A 15,872-nucleotide genomic window follows, 5' to 3' on the forward strand; every position below is an offset into this window, starting at 1 on the left:
TCGCAGATATGGTAGAAGCTATTATTCAATTCAATATAAGTTATTATCCCATTAGAGGAAATTCCTTTGGCCTTTTTACACATAATATAAAATTTAAGAGTCAATACAGTTGATAGCCACATAATAAAAAGCTTATAATACTATACGATAAACAGATCACTGTACCGATTTTTTTTACATTAACAAGGGTCGCATCTTACAGTGTAAGAATTCTGCTGTTTGAAACAAAATATACACATCCGATAATCAGGTGAATAGGCCTTTTTCAGAAAACATTGACTCAGCGAAACCCTGAAAGCGTTCTTCCTCCATTTTTATCTCCTTTCTTCTCTGTCCATGTGACATGGCACACGGCTTATGTCTTTTATTGCCTCCCCGATTCTAATTACATCCCCCAACTCATCCCCATCTGTTGAGACCCTCCCCAGAAACTCGTTATACAGTCGAGGATAGTCACTCCTCATTCAATGACGAAATTTAACAGCATCCTCATTAACCCTGTAATTATCTCGTCTTGAGGAGGTTGGCGAAGAATTACGTAACACCGACAAGGAAAGCAAATTTACGTCTGTGTCCTGGTTTATCATAATCGGGCGTACAATACCGCGCACACGGCCATCTCCAAAAACTCATTAGCGGTACTACTTCGGATATAGGATGTAGATTCAGTGTTGTTTATGCTGAACCTTTCTAACAACAAGAAAACAATACCAAGTAATTATTAACTAGGCGTTGGTAGCTTGCAGCTTGTTTCCGGCGAGCGGTTCACATGAATCAAAGCAATAGCTGCCACTGTTAATTAAAATTGTCAGCAAGGTGTACTCCATGAATACAAAAATTAATCATTTCCCGAGGTGTCATGACTGAGTAGGCCTACTGTATTGCTGAGTGCGGAGAAATTAACCTCAACGTGGGAAAGAAAATACAAAGTTGAAGGTGCGTGCAGACATCGTTGACAAAAAATTGCACCGATTGAATTTATTAGGGACCATTAAATATAATACTTAGTCCTATACGGGACATTAAAAAATAAACTGTGAGTTTATAACACCATTTTACGTGGATATTTTATCTTACACACTTAAACATCAATGTAAATTTCACCTTAGCATGTTAACGGAGGCATGAAGAGCGTTCTTGAAATAATACACCGACTGGTGACATAACCATCCGATTTACTCCAGCTGCACTTGCATCCTGTACATGTACCATCTCTAATCTGCCGATTGGTATTTTATGTGGTGCTGCGCCTTGAGTACAAGCCAATTTTCAAAAACAGCTGATACCAAAAGGCAAATATATCTTCATTCAAATCATGAATAAACAAGCTCTATTAAAATTTGACGCCGAACAAAAATTAAAAGAGATCCTCACCTCACCGCCATGGATGGCGAGAGAAACATGATAAGCTAATTTACTCACACATAATTAAAAGAAAACCGAAATCCTGTATTTTGCGATCCATTTCATAGAGCAGATTTAAAATCATATTTATGTATACAGCCTTCATTCAAGTCATAACGATCGGTTTCTTCATAATGTGAATTAAATTTAGGATATCGATGTCCACCCCAAATAATTATGATACGTTTGTTGTGTGCAAATAAACCTCGAATTTTAGGCAAATAATCTTACCTAACACAAACACGAAACACTGGCAAGAGTTAATGCAGCAGCGATAATGTTAGATGATGCGGAGCGTGCATAATTTATTTTCGAGAGATTCTCCCGCTGACGTCCTTTCTTGTGTTGTTTCTCGAAACGCTGTTTTATACCTGTGACATTCATATTCGATTTTTTTTTGTACGAGAAAAATAAAAACTAAACTCTTACGTTAGAAACTAAGAACGTTTTTAGATGGGAAGTATAGATATATAATAAGTTGACAGCCTCTTCCCGATTGTCGAGGGCTTATTTTTCAGGACTCCATTCGAGAGAGACTCCATTGTTCGAATTTGAATCCTTCCACTGCCGTGGAGAACTGCTAGTGATGCAAACGCTAATGTGGCCCCAACCGAGATATATACACACAGATTTCACATCGAGTGGATAACCTTTTCCGTCAGTGACGTACCACAGATCACGATTACGGTGTTTTACATCGGATTTTTACTCCTTGTTTGGACGACAAAATGTTGTTGGTAGAAAGCCAACAAGAACATGTACAGTTCATTCCAGGGTATTTACGGTACACTGAGCAGTACACCGGTACACCGTTTCATTTTTTCGTTCAGGGCCAGAAACAACACTTTATTTTCTGCAGTCATCATAAATAATCACACGTGCATATATGCGGGTGTCCCGTAATGGTAGTCCTATACTTGATACGAACGTACACTCGCACATGTAAGTTAGGTTATAGGTCCCTCAGATTCACCGTACCAGTGGCTAGGCAGGAGAGACTGTCGACGGGTTAGTTGGGCTGCGAGAGAGGTCACTGCACACGATATGCTGGATGATGAACATGGACTGTCGTGTATTCAGCGAATGAGCGAGATATTTCAAGCTTCCGTTTAAACATATTTACGACGAGCAAACTGGGCGCTCGTGTGTGGTACTTCAAGCGTAGTGTCGACAGTGAAATTTTGTCGGTGCTTGTCTGATGTATTTGGCATAGTTTGGCTGATGATACATTGCCAAGTCATCCCTAGCAAGTAACGCAGATTTAGAATAAGACTCACACGTAACGATTGTGATTTCAACCGGCCTGAAGCTGTCATTGAAGGGCTGAACTTAAACTTGCCATTCCTGTATGTGAAACTATGGGGTACGTGTCCCAACGCTTTGTCTCCAAGATCGATCAAAACCTGCTGTGCGGGATATGCAAGGCAGTCATGAAGGATGCCGTGCTGACACGGTGTGGGCACGCCTTTTGCGACCAATGCCTCGATACCTGGCTAGCACGACCCCTGAGCGGCTCCTGCCCACAGTGCCGAGCGTCCGTCAGCAAGTTCCAGGTCAGCCCCGTCTGGGCCATACGGGAGATTGTCAGCAACCTCACGGTCGAGTGCGATTATGGTGACCGAGGATGCCGCCTTGTGATGAGAGTGGAATCTCTGGAGAAGCACCGGGCCAGCTGCGCTTATGCCCCCGTCGAGTGCGCCGGCTGCGAAACAGTGGTGAGCCGCTATGAGCTCCCCCACCACCAGGGAGTGTGCGCCAAGATAGCGGCCACCGCCAACGAACCCGACCTAGACGAGCCCAGGGTGAGGGAATGGTCGGATCAGCTTGTGAAAGATCTAGAGGCCAAGCTCTGCAAGACAGAACAGCAGCTGAAGCAGACCAAGAAGAGGTTGGAGACATCGGAGAGCAACGGTCGCAAGCTGGAACGAGACCTGTGTGAAGCCAGACTCCAGCTCCAGCGGAAACAAGGGGAGTGCACCTTCCTGCACCTGAGCAGCAACCCGGAGTTTGACCATCAGTACCCTTACGGCTTCTCTCCCGAGAGTATCTCCAAACTGTCCCTCCTGATCGCTTGCCATTTGCTCCGAAAGCCCGACTACATGGACCGCAACCGCATCTTCAACTGCATCAAACGGTGCTACGACAGCTTCGCACGGTGTGGGTCCCACTTCGAGCACGACGTCCACATGCTGGTGGCCACCGCCTATGCTAGCAACTGGTTCACGGAGAACCAGAGGATCAACTTCCACTGTTGGCTCCAGAGCATCGCGCGGTACCGTAAATATGCCGACTTGAGTGGCCCCCCACATCCCGGCTGCACCGCTAGTGTCATCAGGAGGACCACATCATTACGAAGCTGAAGATTTAATTCTATCATCTTTTTACCTTTATAAAATGTTTTGTCAAATTGTCTGTCTATACTGATACAAGAGCAAGAAGTAATACTTTTTAATTTAACGTCTAGTACAGGGTGCAATTGGATAAGTTTGTTTATACGTGTGACCCCCCCCCGCCCTTGCCCGCTTAGGAGAAAGTTAATATCAGCAGGACAGTGCCCTGCATTGAGATCATCTGAAACCTTATGATAATGACGCTCAACAAGTGTCCTCTTGAGTCCTGTTGCAGCTGAGCAAACTCACTTATTTACATCGGTGTCTTCATTATCTTTCTGCAATCTCACATATTTTTTCATTCCAGACATTATTTCGGACCTACTGTGTACGTAAGAAAGGCTTTGCAGGTACATGACACAGTGCAGTTCAGAGCGGGGGTATAAATTGGGTGGCTTCAGATTTGCAGACAATTCTCTGTTACTGATGTAGGTGTAGTTCATTGTTAAGCCTTCCCGTTAATCAATTGCCTTAAAATGAGTCCAAACATTCCAAGGTTATAAGCTGTTGTCAGCTGTCACCATGTAACAATAACCACTTGCGTTGCGCTGATGGTAGCTAGATCAATTCCACAGTGGGACCGCAAAAAGAGTTGAGTCGCTGATTCCATCGCAATTCAACATTTCATCATTAATAAATGGCTAAATTTCTCCAGCATGAGTTTGGTTTTGTTTGATGAGCTGAGTAATGGACGAGTTTTAATGATGATTAAGTATTTGTTGTTTCTACCACACCTCAAAATTGCGGCTATACAGTAAGCCAAAAGATGAGCATTTAATCAAACGAAATGTTAATATGTTGGCATCTAGTAAGAGGTTAGCACTCTCAGGATTCAGTGGATCACAACGTGAACCTGCTTTGAGCAAACCAATTTTTTAAATCCTCTTGGCCTAGCTTTTTTGCACCCTTGGATACGTCGCCTTGTCATTCATCTTTTGCCTGAGTAGCTGTCACGTTTATATTTGACACTGAGTGCTCTCGAGGAGTACGTATCATTTAGCAATGTTTGCAATTAATCTTCGTTAAATGCCCAACGGTATGAACTAAGTAACAGTTAAGTGGCGGGTAGGATGGGGATCAGAGAAACCGTACAGTTTGTTCTATTCTGGTTCTCAAGTGGATGTTTAGTACTTGTGTACAAAGCACGCAGCTGTCCCCAAAATAGTGTAGTGTCACGTCTTTTCGTGTTTAACGGACGTATGTGTGTAGCGCCTCAAAAGGCTGACAGGGAAAACAGCTATACTTTTTTTTTTGGTTACTGAATTGAGCAAGAAAACTAACATCGTTATGCTGAATATACAAACATTCTGTGGGGTTGAAATGGCATTGCTCGGGTAGGGATCGATCCTTGGGGATGATACGATGGATGATATGAGAAGAAGGAGATGATGTTTGTGCCATTTGTACCATTAGACGTGTGAGAGAGTCGAGGACTATAAAGATGTAGATCTGTGACACCTTTAACCCACCATGCAAAGACAAAGATCTCCACTTCAGGAAACGAGCGGAAAAAGCTCGTCATTTTTGTTCAGTGTGACAAAAGCCTTTCGATGCTCTTGTGAACCCCAAAATGCTCCTTCCATTTCAGGTACATGTAGATGTGCACGTGGGGCTCACAACAGGTAGAGATAAAAATTGTCTTATGTCTTGAAAGGTAATTACGTGTTTGAACGTTGCTTTGCCTTTTCATGTTACACTTTGCATTATCGAAGACTGTTTTCAACAACAAAATCAGGAGAGATAACTTAACCTGGAATACTGCAAAAGGGAAATGGGAATTCATGCAACCAAAAGACCTTGTTAGGACAAATCAGGAAGTCTGGTAGCTGTTTTTGTGATATGATATGTAGGTACGTTATTGTGTAAACTAAAGAGCTGAGCCAGTGTCATTATTTATATTATAGACTCATTAAATCGGAGAAATATTGTAATGCCGAGTGCACAATTTGCACTGAAATTATTGTGCTGAATTTGTGACTTTTTTAGCTTTCATCCTCAATATCTTCGATGGTGAATTACTTGTTGATTCAGATAATGTGTTAATTTGATAAACATTTTATGGCACAGGAAGGAGTGGTCATTGACTTTGTTTGTAGATACAGTTTACATTCGAGAAAGTATATTAGGAATTTGCTTTGATTTTATACATGTACATCCATCTTCTAGCGCGAAATTGTGAGTTGTACCTTGTCAAGTACCACTCCCTGACGAATGTGGATACATCAAAGTATTAATCACAATCATTACATATTACCGTAACAAGTGTATAAATTTATGGACACCCAAAGAGTGCAACTGATTTATTTAAAAGTGGCATCATCAACTAATATCTGTCCAACACGCAGCAACAGCCTATGTTATTAAGTTAGCTTTGCGTCACAGATGTTAATTTTAAACCAGATTTTGTGACTTCTATCCCTACACCGATTACGTTCACACTGTATCCTCAGTGTGCTCCAAGAGCTATAGCCTTCAGCCTGACAGCTTATTCTAAAGTTTCAGGGAAAATCTAGGATTTCATAGCAATCAAATTTCCACAAGAGTCTTTCTTGTTGGAACTTGTCATCTGGACGACAATGGAACAATCATTTACTGTGCACTGCTTCTGCCAGAGGCTCACAAGGTAACGCATGAGCGTCGGGGACGCGTTCTTTTAACAAAAGAAGAAAGAATTTCATGGCAGAGGTGCGTCAGTGAAAGCTAAACAAAACCTAAAGTTCTATATTTTGCAAAAAAAAAAAATACTCCGGGTTATTTTTTCACTATAGCGATGTCAAGGTGCCCCTTCTTTGTGCGGAACCTTTTCAGTGTCTGGTTCTCACGATCTGTACCCTGGCAAAGTAAACATTCGTGAGCAATGGATGCAGGTTCTGTGGAAAATGTTGTACATGTATCCAGCTATGTTCAATGTGTAAACGAAACAAATTACATTACTTAATGAATGGTGCTCAGCCTTTTTTTTCGTATTAAGAGTAGGACTTTGCATCCATGGCTAAACAGGATATCGATCATTCATTAATGATTAATTCCAGCCATTAGAGTGATAATATGAAATTTGCCACAAGTTTCAAATACAATAAAGTGACTCAAAATACAATCTTTGCGATACAAGACTGATATTGTACTGAAATCGCTGTTGCGGCGAAATGCGCGTACTGGAAGAGAGGCGAGACGATTGCGATCATACAGTTTGATATTTTCCACTTCTCTGTATAAACCTGGCGTCCGGTATCAGTTTGACGTGCACTCGACAGCCACACGACACAGGCATAGTTTCCTCTGTGTTTATGAAAAGACAAGATTCTTGGATGTTAGAGTCGCCAACAAGCCCTTCTATAGTTTGTGTTACGAATACGGTGTATTATGTATACAGTATGTTCGATCTCATCCTCAAAGTTTGGGTCATTGATTGGCCGGTGATTGGGAAGAGACAAAAGATCTGACGCAACTCACAAGTTATTAAATCTTCTGTTAAAATCAACCCTTAGGAATAGTTTGAATCAAGGACTTACACAAGTTTAAAAGTTTCTTTCCGTTGTCAAAACAACCCGGATTTGCCACGCGTAGGGGGTGACATTGAAATCCTCAAATGCCATAATAAATCAAGTCTGCGCTTGTATACATCAATGGCGACAGCGCAGACGTCAAAATATGGTCTTGTTTGTTGTAAAATTTGAGCAAAGTTTATCTGGGTATGTTTTATGTTGAGGTTGAGGGGCCCCAAAGAGGTGAAGTGTACACAGGGAGGGGACTGAGCGTCAAACTGTGGTACTTGCGAGGTAACTGGATTTTTTTGGAAGTCAGAAAGTAGGGACGCCTGTTTTGCTTTCATTTTATAAACGTGAAATCAAGAAAGTGAAAGAAAAATTGAAGCATTAAAATTCACTATCAGAAGTTCCCAACAATAAATTCTTCTTATCAAATGCCAGAGCAATATTAGTCTATTAAGTTTAAATCAAGAATAGATTTCCGAGAAATAAAAATTACAGAGTGGCAGCTGCAGAGGAGAGGGATTTTTGATCAGGTCCATTTTACCAAACTCCACTTGGTGTGGTATTTTCAAACACTATTCTGTAAATTTCACGTACGTTGCCAAACAGGACAAGGTTTACATTAAGATTGTTGACATTTGCAAAGTTTACCGCCAAAGAGCCAAAATAGCCCTTGTACAACCTCAGTATCGTACACGAACGGTAGGAGTGTATCTTTCCACGATCCTCATAAAAAACTTAGGGTGCAATGAACCTATTGAAACCCCACTGAAAACAGCGTAAATCAACAAACTTTCAGTAACACGAAAGCCGACTTTACTGGAGTTTCTCAAACAAAAATGAAACTATTGTCTTGACCCTAGCCTTTCCTCATGTTTTTTCTCTTTTGGCGGGTTAGCCAACCGACTGTTTGTCAATTATTCACGCAAAACACACTCGCTCCTCCAAAAGTGGTGGTTCAAGCTTGCTTGAAGCCATTTTTAAGCAGCTTTCCTCTATGTTCTCGAGCGCTGAGAACCATCTTCCATCCCTTGTTTATCCTGACCCATATTTCCACAATCCCTCCATTTTTTGGCCAAACAATCTCCTTTTTTTCACAATAATCTGCGGGGGCACTTTTTATGCCATTAAGGTCAGTAGAAATAATCATCCATTTGAATTAGTTCACTGCACTCTCAACTGCAGCTTTTTGGTAGACGAGCGCCCTCTACTGATGTCTTTAGACGTGTCAAGGTTCATGCGACGGAGCTTCCCACCAAAGCGTACAGCATGATGAGTCATAGATACATGTATATGACAAGGCCATTCTCAGCGCGCATTTGCTTTGTAATGTCCACAGCCAGAAGTAAGCAAACGGAAAAGACACACGTCAGCTGTTTGGCAATTGCACAATATTGTGACATCGACAACAACGACTGTATGCTATATAAAAGCAGCGGATACAGGTTCAGGTCACTATTTTGGTAAGGACGAATTTCCCTGGAAGACCACTTTAAAACATCGTAGGCTGAGGGTTCACTTCAATCTGCCGTACTTCTGTGTATGTTCATGTAAGTATTAAATATTTGACGATGGAACCGGTGCTTAGCAAGAATGACAATCTAAACCAAGAGACTGGCAATGGCAGCGCTTGTCTGGTTGCTAAGGCAATGAACAGGCTTGTTGCTATGGGGAACAGTAGGCCTAAGACCATAGCAAAGCTTTCGGCGACTCTGAAGTCATGTGTGGCCGTCCTTCCCTATCTAAACCCCTTGGACGCACTGGAACTTGCCAACAAACAATTACACAACACACCGCCTCACGTGGAATCCCAACATTCTACGCAGAAGGTTTACATACCATTCCTCTCTGTGGACGAGAGTTTCTGGGCTGAGGTAAGGCGTGATCTTCAATCGGGAAAAGAACAATTTACGTTCCCACCCAGCGAGAGCACCGAGGAGAGCATGTATGAAGGCGTTCTTCGCTGGCTTCAGAGCGACCCCGAGGGCACGAAGGAACGTCTGCGGGAGGAACTGTATCGGCGCTGTCGGCAGAAGCATCACCTTGAGGCGGGTTCGGTACTCGAACGTCTTGAAAAAATGGGTTTCGTGAAAGTGACAGGAGACGGGACGGTTAGCTTCCTTCTTCCTTCACCCAGGGACCTACGTGTTCTGAAAGAGAAGATGCAGATACATACAATTGACATATGCCAGATAACATCCCTTTGGAGTTCGTTAGGCCAAAATAATTTGGTCCGTCTAGTAGCCGCCTACCAATCAAAGTACCCGTTCCTTGAGAACAATTCAGACACATTCTTTTTCGGCGACTGGAGGTTCCCAGTGCCTATCGACGTGGCAGAATTTTACTCCTTGTGTCTCTTGAGTGAAATCGCCCCCAAAGACAGGCCTCGAAACAAGATAGATTTATTGCGAGTTCTGGAGCCAGTGTGCCACTGCACGTATGTTATCTCACCTTCCAGTGTGTTGACGAAGTATGAAGGACAGATTGAGCACAGACCGACATTGAAGGCGCGAAGGAGGCGTTCATATTCTACGAGTCAGTTATATTTACAAGAATTCGCTATTGGAGTCCACAAGAAACGGAATGTAATTCTGACACCAGAGGGACTTCTTGGTGTGACTGAGACTTCTGAGGAAGAGTTGAAAGAGCTCAGTGAGGCTGGTTGTGCCAAGCGAAAGTGTGTCACCGGCCAGTCTCGTGAGTTTGCAGAGATGCTGATAAGGCTCGTCCAGCCACTGCTGCAGCAGCAGAACGCCGTCCTCATCTTGGCAACGGGAGAACAGAAGAGCCAAATAATAGGCAGAGTCTCAGACTGGCTCGATAGTTACCGAGATAGCAACACGCAGGAAGGAGAGGCTGACAACGAAGTGTCCTCAGCCGGTGCCCAGACTCACTCTCAACCAGTCCCGATCAGTAAAGTCAAGCGCCAACTGTTATCCTGCTGCATCCTCAAGATGACCACGGTCCCTGTGTCGTTCATTATTACACAGCTGGAGCGCCATGGCTTCATCAGCGTCGATTACGAGGATCCCTCCGAGCCTGTGACCTACTCCATCCCAGAGATCTCAAGGGGAGCAATAGCAACCTGGCAAGTTGCTGCGTCTGAGTTCTGGACGACATCGGTTGAGAGATGCTACTCCAAAATCCTCTCCAAGTATTTTCCGCCGGAGGATGACATCCAGAAGTGGAAAAGTGTTGGAAATAGGGTTATATTCTCTAAAGCAAATAAATTCAGACCTGGAGATGTGCTTACAGTTGGCATGCATTTAAAACGTATGGCTGGAGTATTTTGTTATTACGTCACGTTACCCTTGATTGGGGTCACGATTGCGTTGCTCATCTCCTGGTTTGGCATCTTTAGATGAAGCCACTGAACAGTAATCGTTTGTGTGAGACTGAAGTGATGTCGTCCAGATAATGACATTAACGACTGGAGGTTAATTTGATTCGTCAATTATCAAAATTTAGTACAGTAGTTAAGAACGCCCACGAAAATGTCTCTTTATTGCATTAATGACTGATATTTTATATGGCTATCGTGTTTGTTAATGAGGTGAAAATAATTTAAACTTCTTTATTTGAAACTAAAGTTTAATGATACACATTTTCATCAGACAAGAGGATTTGAAAAATTTCGATGAGGGTTTTATTATTTAAATATTGCAACCATGTATACCTAGTGTATTTATATGTACAATTTTACAGAATGAGATGTAAAGAAAATTATCGCGGGAAGTGTTATAAGTTTTATCACAGCGTCAATTGTTGTGTTTTTTCATCTTAAAGCTTGAAAAGGTTTTTACAAGCTAAAGTTTTGTTATTGTTCGGAGATGCAGATTTAATAGTTTCAAGAAGTGTAAAGTTTCAGCAGATTATTTTGGCCGACAGTGTCATTTCCAACATTCATATTTTACACAGAATTCGGTGGGATGCAACCACATACTTCTCATTGGGTAAAGAGATGGTTGAAATAATTGGGCTTTAAAGCTTGTTTTGTGCAGATATAATGGACTTGTTATTGGTTATCCAAACCCTGCTGGAATAAATCAAGCCACTCTGGTACTTTTGAAGGAAGCTGAGCCAGAAAAGTAAATAGGGCTTGGAAGTTGACCGCTGGTGGCGCGCATCCTGAACCCTTGGATAGGAAAAATAACATCCAACAATTTTAGAATTGTATTTTTTTCCCGTTAGCTTACTTCTTAAAACGTTACCTCGGAAAGAGGCCTTTGTAAAATATTTGCTAGTATTTTAATCAGGGGTGGATCCTGGAATTTTTCTTAAGGAGGGAGAGATTTTTCTCAATGTCTTATTTTTGCGCACAAGCGGAAAGGATGATGAAACATTATACATAACATACATTGTTTACAATGGTATTGGTGCACTTTAGTTATTTTTCCTTCCCAAATTTCTGAGCAGGGAACATCAGGGCGCATTGGCCTCGAGTAGGATCCCCTCCCACCCTATATTTATGTCACTGCATTTGGGTCAGAACCTGAAACAAGATGACATTCTTCAATTGTAAATTGGAATCAATTGGAGTGCGCAATTAAAGGCCATTACGGCACTGAAAAATTCATGCAGTAAGAGAACCAAACAAACAGTTAACGTTTCAATATAAATCCACAATTTGTGTGCTGCCATTAACTACATGACTGCAGTTGATAAATTAACAAATAAATTAGCGTTTTCTTTATGCATGTATAAGATCAAGAGAAGAGGGCTTGCGATTAGGCTAGACTTTGCATTAAATACGTATGCAGACACATACGCATTAGGATTGAGACCTTTCGATTATGTTCATTTGTTATCCTTTCTTCTTGGGGGGAGCCCTCGCCCTGCGTTCGTAGTGGATAAACCCTTGTGCATGCCAGACAATGGCTACATGCGCTGTTTGGCATTAAGGGTTTATCCACTATAAACACAGGGTGAGGGTTCGCCTCGTTTTCTCTGTTTTCTCCGAATGACGCAATCTACATTCAGGAATTGCATCTTGGCATGAACAGAAAAAACCCACTTTAGCTTAATATAGTTGAACTCTGAAGAAAAATGACACTGCGTTCGATTTGGTTGCTTCCATATTTATTCGAACAGATAAAAATCAAAATGTTTTCCTTAGAGGTGCTCTTTAAAACCCCCAATGTGAGGTGTAACAAGTGCCTTTTTCACACGAGCGCTTTTTCCTCTAGCGTCACATTGACCGTCAATGACTGAGCTGCCATAACAGAGCGCCGCCTATTGGACGATATTGTCAAGTTTGGAAGGCACCGTCATTAAAAAAATTTGCTTTCTGATTTTGCGGGGGTCAGAAGACCGGTGAAAACCCCTCCTACCTTTTGGCAAGCATGCCATGCTGAGCGCTCTTTTTTTTTTTTTTTTTTTTTCGATTGGTTGGTTTTTTAACATCCCCCACCAAAATGAAATTGTCACGACATTAAATATGGGATTTCAGAAGCTTATTAATCTCAAGCAGTTTCCACAGACGATGGAGAATGGGAAAATAGATTCATGTTGATCTGAGGTTTCAGTTTCTATTTCTGGATGGTAAGGAAAAGCTTCAGAAGTTCTCTACAAACAATGTTAATGGCCGGTCAAATAGCGCATTCAATCCAAATTAAGCTAGACCATCCCGTAAAAGCCTCAAATCATGGAAAAATTGGCTCTCCGTAGATCTACTTATTTACAACATGGAAATAAAACCGAGGATTTTAGAGGGTCTATGGTATAGGCCCTATGCTCAAACCGTTCGGCGCATGCGCTTCACTTATTACGTATGCAACATTAGACAAGGAACCGTTCTGCGTATCCGATATTTTCGGCTGCATCCGAATCTGTTGTCTAGAGCTAGGTCTAGGTCTTCCCTCCATTGGAAATGTGTATAGATGCGTAGAAAGTAGACCTAGCCGTATCTCTGGAAGCCCGTTTTGGACACGGCCTTAGCTGGTCCCTCAACATCATTATGTACGAGGACTGAACGTGAGGTGCGCAAGAGTGATGCCACACTAGCTACATGAATTTGAAGTGCACCCAGGGTTGAGTCAGATTTTTCCGATTCAAAAGACGACATATTTGGCGTCTCCTATACCAGTCAACGTTTTATAATGGCGTGCAGTTGGAGCTATGAGCATCAAACACTACAGCCAGTGTTTTCTCAGCAAGCAAGGACAACGGCAGTCTCACACGAGCTACCGAAAAAGGTACAGGAATGTCTCATCGAGAAATCATTGTGCACGCTCATGTCCATTGGCAGACAGGGCGTGCCAAAGTTCAGATCGGCGCTCCAGAATGTTTTGAGTCATTGCACTGCGGTCGCACCGTACATGAACCCGCTGGATGCGTTGGCAGCGGCAAACCAGGCAGTCCCCAGTCCCGATGCTTTGGTTAACATTCCCTACCCAAAGAAACGGGTATACACAACGTTGGAAACAGCCAGGATAGCGCACAGATCACGACGTTTTAAGAAGTTATTCCAAACGCCTGATGCCGTGCTGGTGGCGGCACCGATGGACGACGATTTGGAAAAGAAGATGATGGATGATGTCGTTGCTTGGATTAAGAGCGACCCTGCTGGCACAGAGGAGTCGCTGGTTGAAGAACTTATCCAGAAAAGCGAGAAAGAAATTAACGTCCATTGTTTTGTCTTGGAAAATCTTGTCAAAAGGGGGATTGTCTCAATAAGTGGAGATGCTCTTTACCTTTTCCAGTCAGTAACCAACCCCGGCGACTTGATGAACCAGCGTCAGCCAACGAAATTAATCGAAGTTACAACTGCACGTGTCTTACAGAAACTGAAAGAAATTCCACCCGCTCGCTTTCCCTTGACGTGTTCGGATTTCGCTGAAATTGTCCAGCCGGTATGTAAATGGGTGATCACATTACCACCAGCTCGACTCTTTGGAATGAATAGGAGACGGATCAAGCACAGGGAAGTTGAAGACAAAGAGGAAACATCAGGTACAAGGACTGTTGAGCCCCAGACAGGATCAGGCCCAAACTCTGCTGTCCAACAGAACAAGAAGCTGGAGTTTGCCATCGGGGTGCAGCCTGGAGAGAATGACGTACGTCAGTGCATTTCCATCACACCAAAGGGACTGGTCGGTATCGAAGCACCAATCACAGACCGAAGCGCAGCTGCCGCAGCATCAGAGTCGGACGATAGCAACAGCAGGATGCGTGCCTTAGGTCAAACCAAAGGCCTCTCCGAACGCTTCGTGAACCGTTTGACCGTCGCTGTACGCACCCAGAATGCTGTTCTCGTGCCAGCCAACGACCGAGAAAGGGAGCACATCATCTCCAAAGTGACTGAATGGGTTACTTCTAAACGAAAGGCAGGCGGCGCATCTGCTTCGTCTCCGAACCCGCCACAGCAAACGGTACCCAGCTTACAAGAGGAGCTGGCTAACAAGTGCGTAGGCAAAGTGCGACGTCTCAACCCCTCAACCATCACCGACTTGCTCCAAAACGCGGGGTATATCAAAATTGGTCACAACAACCAAGTTACCTACCGTCTGCCAACCGACCACAAAGACAGGACACCCTCCTGGCAACAGCAAACAGTCCAGACAGCCATCGAGAGCTGCAGATTTTCACACCTGATGAGACAAGCTTACCCTCGTCGTCAGAAACGACAGAAAACTCGCAATCCTATCTGCGATATACCGATTTACTTCAGTTGGCTAGATCTCTAAATGATTCAGTGAGAAGGCTGCTTAAGGCAAAAACATTGTAAAACACATCTCTGAACCCAATTTTTTGAAAAATGAATTGTCAGTTTGATTTTTTTCAAAACATATTTGACAGTTGATCACACTGAAAAAAATTGAGGGTAATTTCTTATTTTAAAGGCATTTTATTCATGCATACTGTGGTTACTAATGCCTATCAGTGTTCTTATCCTGAAGCATAAATTACAAAGCAGTGGAAAGTGGGGGGTTGGGTTGACTCGCGCTTTTCAAAACTTGTCTATGGCATTGGGTATAACCAGCAAGAAATGAGACAGAGGGCTACCCCCCCCCCAACATGTCCAATCGCTATACACACTCTATAGACTATTGTTTATACCTAACAAACCCCATGTCTGAAAAGCATTCCCCAGATTCCAGCGAGACAATGACCAACACAAAACGGTGGGGGGTGTCTCTCCGTCACATATCTTGCTTCATGTGGGCATGGATGAAGCTGCGTTTAAGCTCCAGAACGGTGCTTTAAAATAATTCGTTAAATAACAGTACAGCTTTCACTTCTGTTCCCTTCTTTTGTTTTCATTATTCATTCAATCTCTCTTTCCACTCTTTTCTTCTGCTGTTTGGCTGAGGTTGGTACCGTCCCTGGCAAACTTAAATGATATATGTATATCTGATGAAGAGTTCATTACTCCTCTTATCAAGTAGATTTCCGTATAAGCGTACTACTGTAATCAGTGTTATTACGCTTACGTAGCGTCTGTGCGTAAACGAGATACGCTTATCAGGTTATCTCTCTTTTTGAAACTTTTAGAGCGTCGTCGAATCAACTCTTTAAAACAGCAGAAAAGAAACAGCTAAACTAGTTCAGACTAGCAAATGTATCATAATCATTTCTTAAATATGTA

At 42.8% G+C, this 15,872-nt stretch overlaps 2 protein-coding genes across 2 annotated transcripts; both read left to right on the forward strand.

The window, feature by feature from the left end:
* Positions 1 to 2,054: 2,054 nt before the first annotated feature.
* Positions 2,055 to 5,751, forward strand: LOC110977669 (uncharacterized). Its single transcript, XM_022231968.2, has one exon. It carries the CDS (start codon positions 2,763 to 2,765, stop codon positions 3,762 to 3,764), a length of 1,002 nt encoding a protein of 333 aa, XP_022087660.2. The 5' UTR covers positions 2,055 to 2,762; the 3' UTR covers positions 3,765 to 5,751.
* Positions 5,752 to 8,553: 2,802 nt separating this feature from the next.
* LOC147800230 (uncharacterized) lies at positions 8,554 to 12,073 on the forward strand. The gene has a single exon (XM_087137756.1). It carries the CDS (start codon positions 8,857 to 8,859, stop codon positions 10,648 to 10,650), a length of 1,794 nt encoding a protein of 597 aa, XP_086993882.1. The 5' UTR covers positions 8,554 to 8,856; the 3' UTR covers positions 10,651 to 12,073.
* The last annotated feature ends 3,799 nt before the right edge of the window (positions 12,074 to 15,872 follow it).

This window comes from Acanthaster planci, linkage group LG01 (assembly GCF_054643075.1).
Source record: "Acanthaster planci isolate LZ-2023a linkage group LG01, COTS_SCS, whole genome shotgun sequence".
Lineage (NCBI taxonomy): Eukaryota > Metazoa > Echinodermata > Asteroidea > Valvatida > Acanthasteridae > Acanthaster > Acanthaster planci.

Excerpts from the sequence above, each read along its gene's own strand:
- LOC110977669 (XM_022231968.2), top strand. The coding sequence starts at position 2,763 with ATGGGGTACGTGTCCCAACGCTTTGTCTCCAAGATCGATCAAAACCTG.
- LOC147800230 (XM_087137756.1), top strand. The coding sequence starts at position 8,857 with ATGGAACCGGTGCTTAGCAAGAATGACAATCTAAACCAAGAGACTGGC.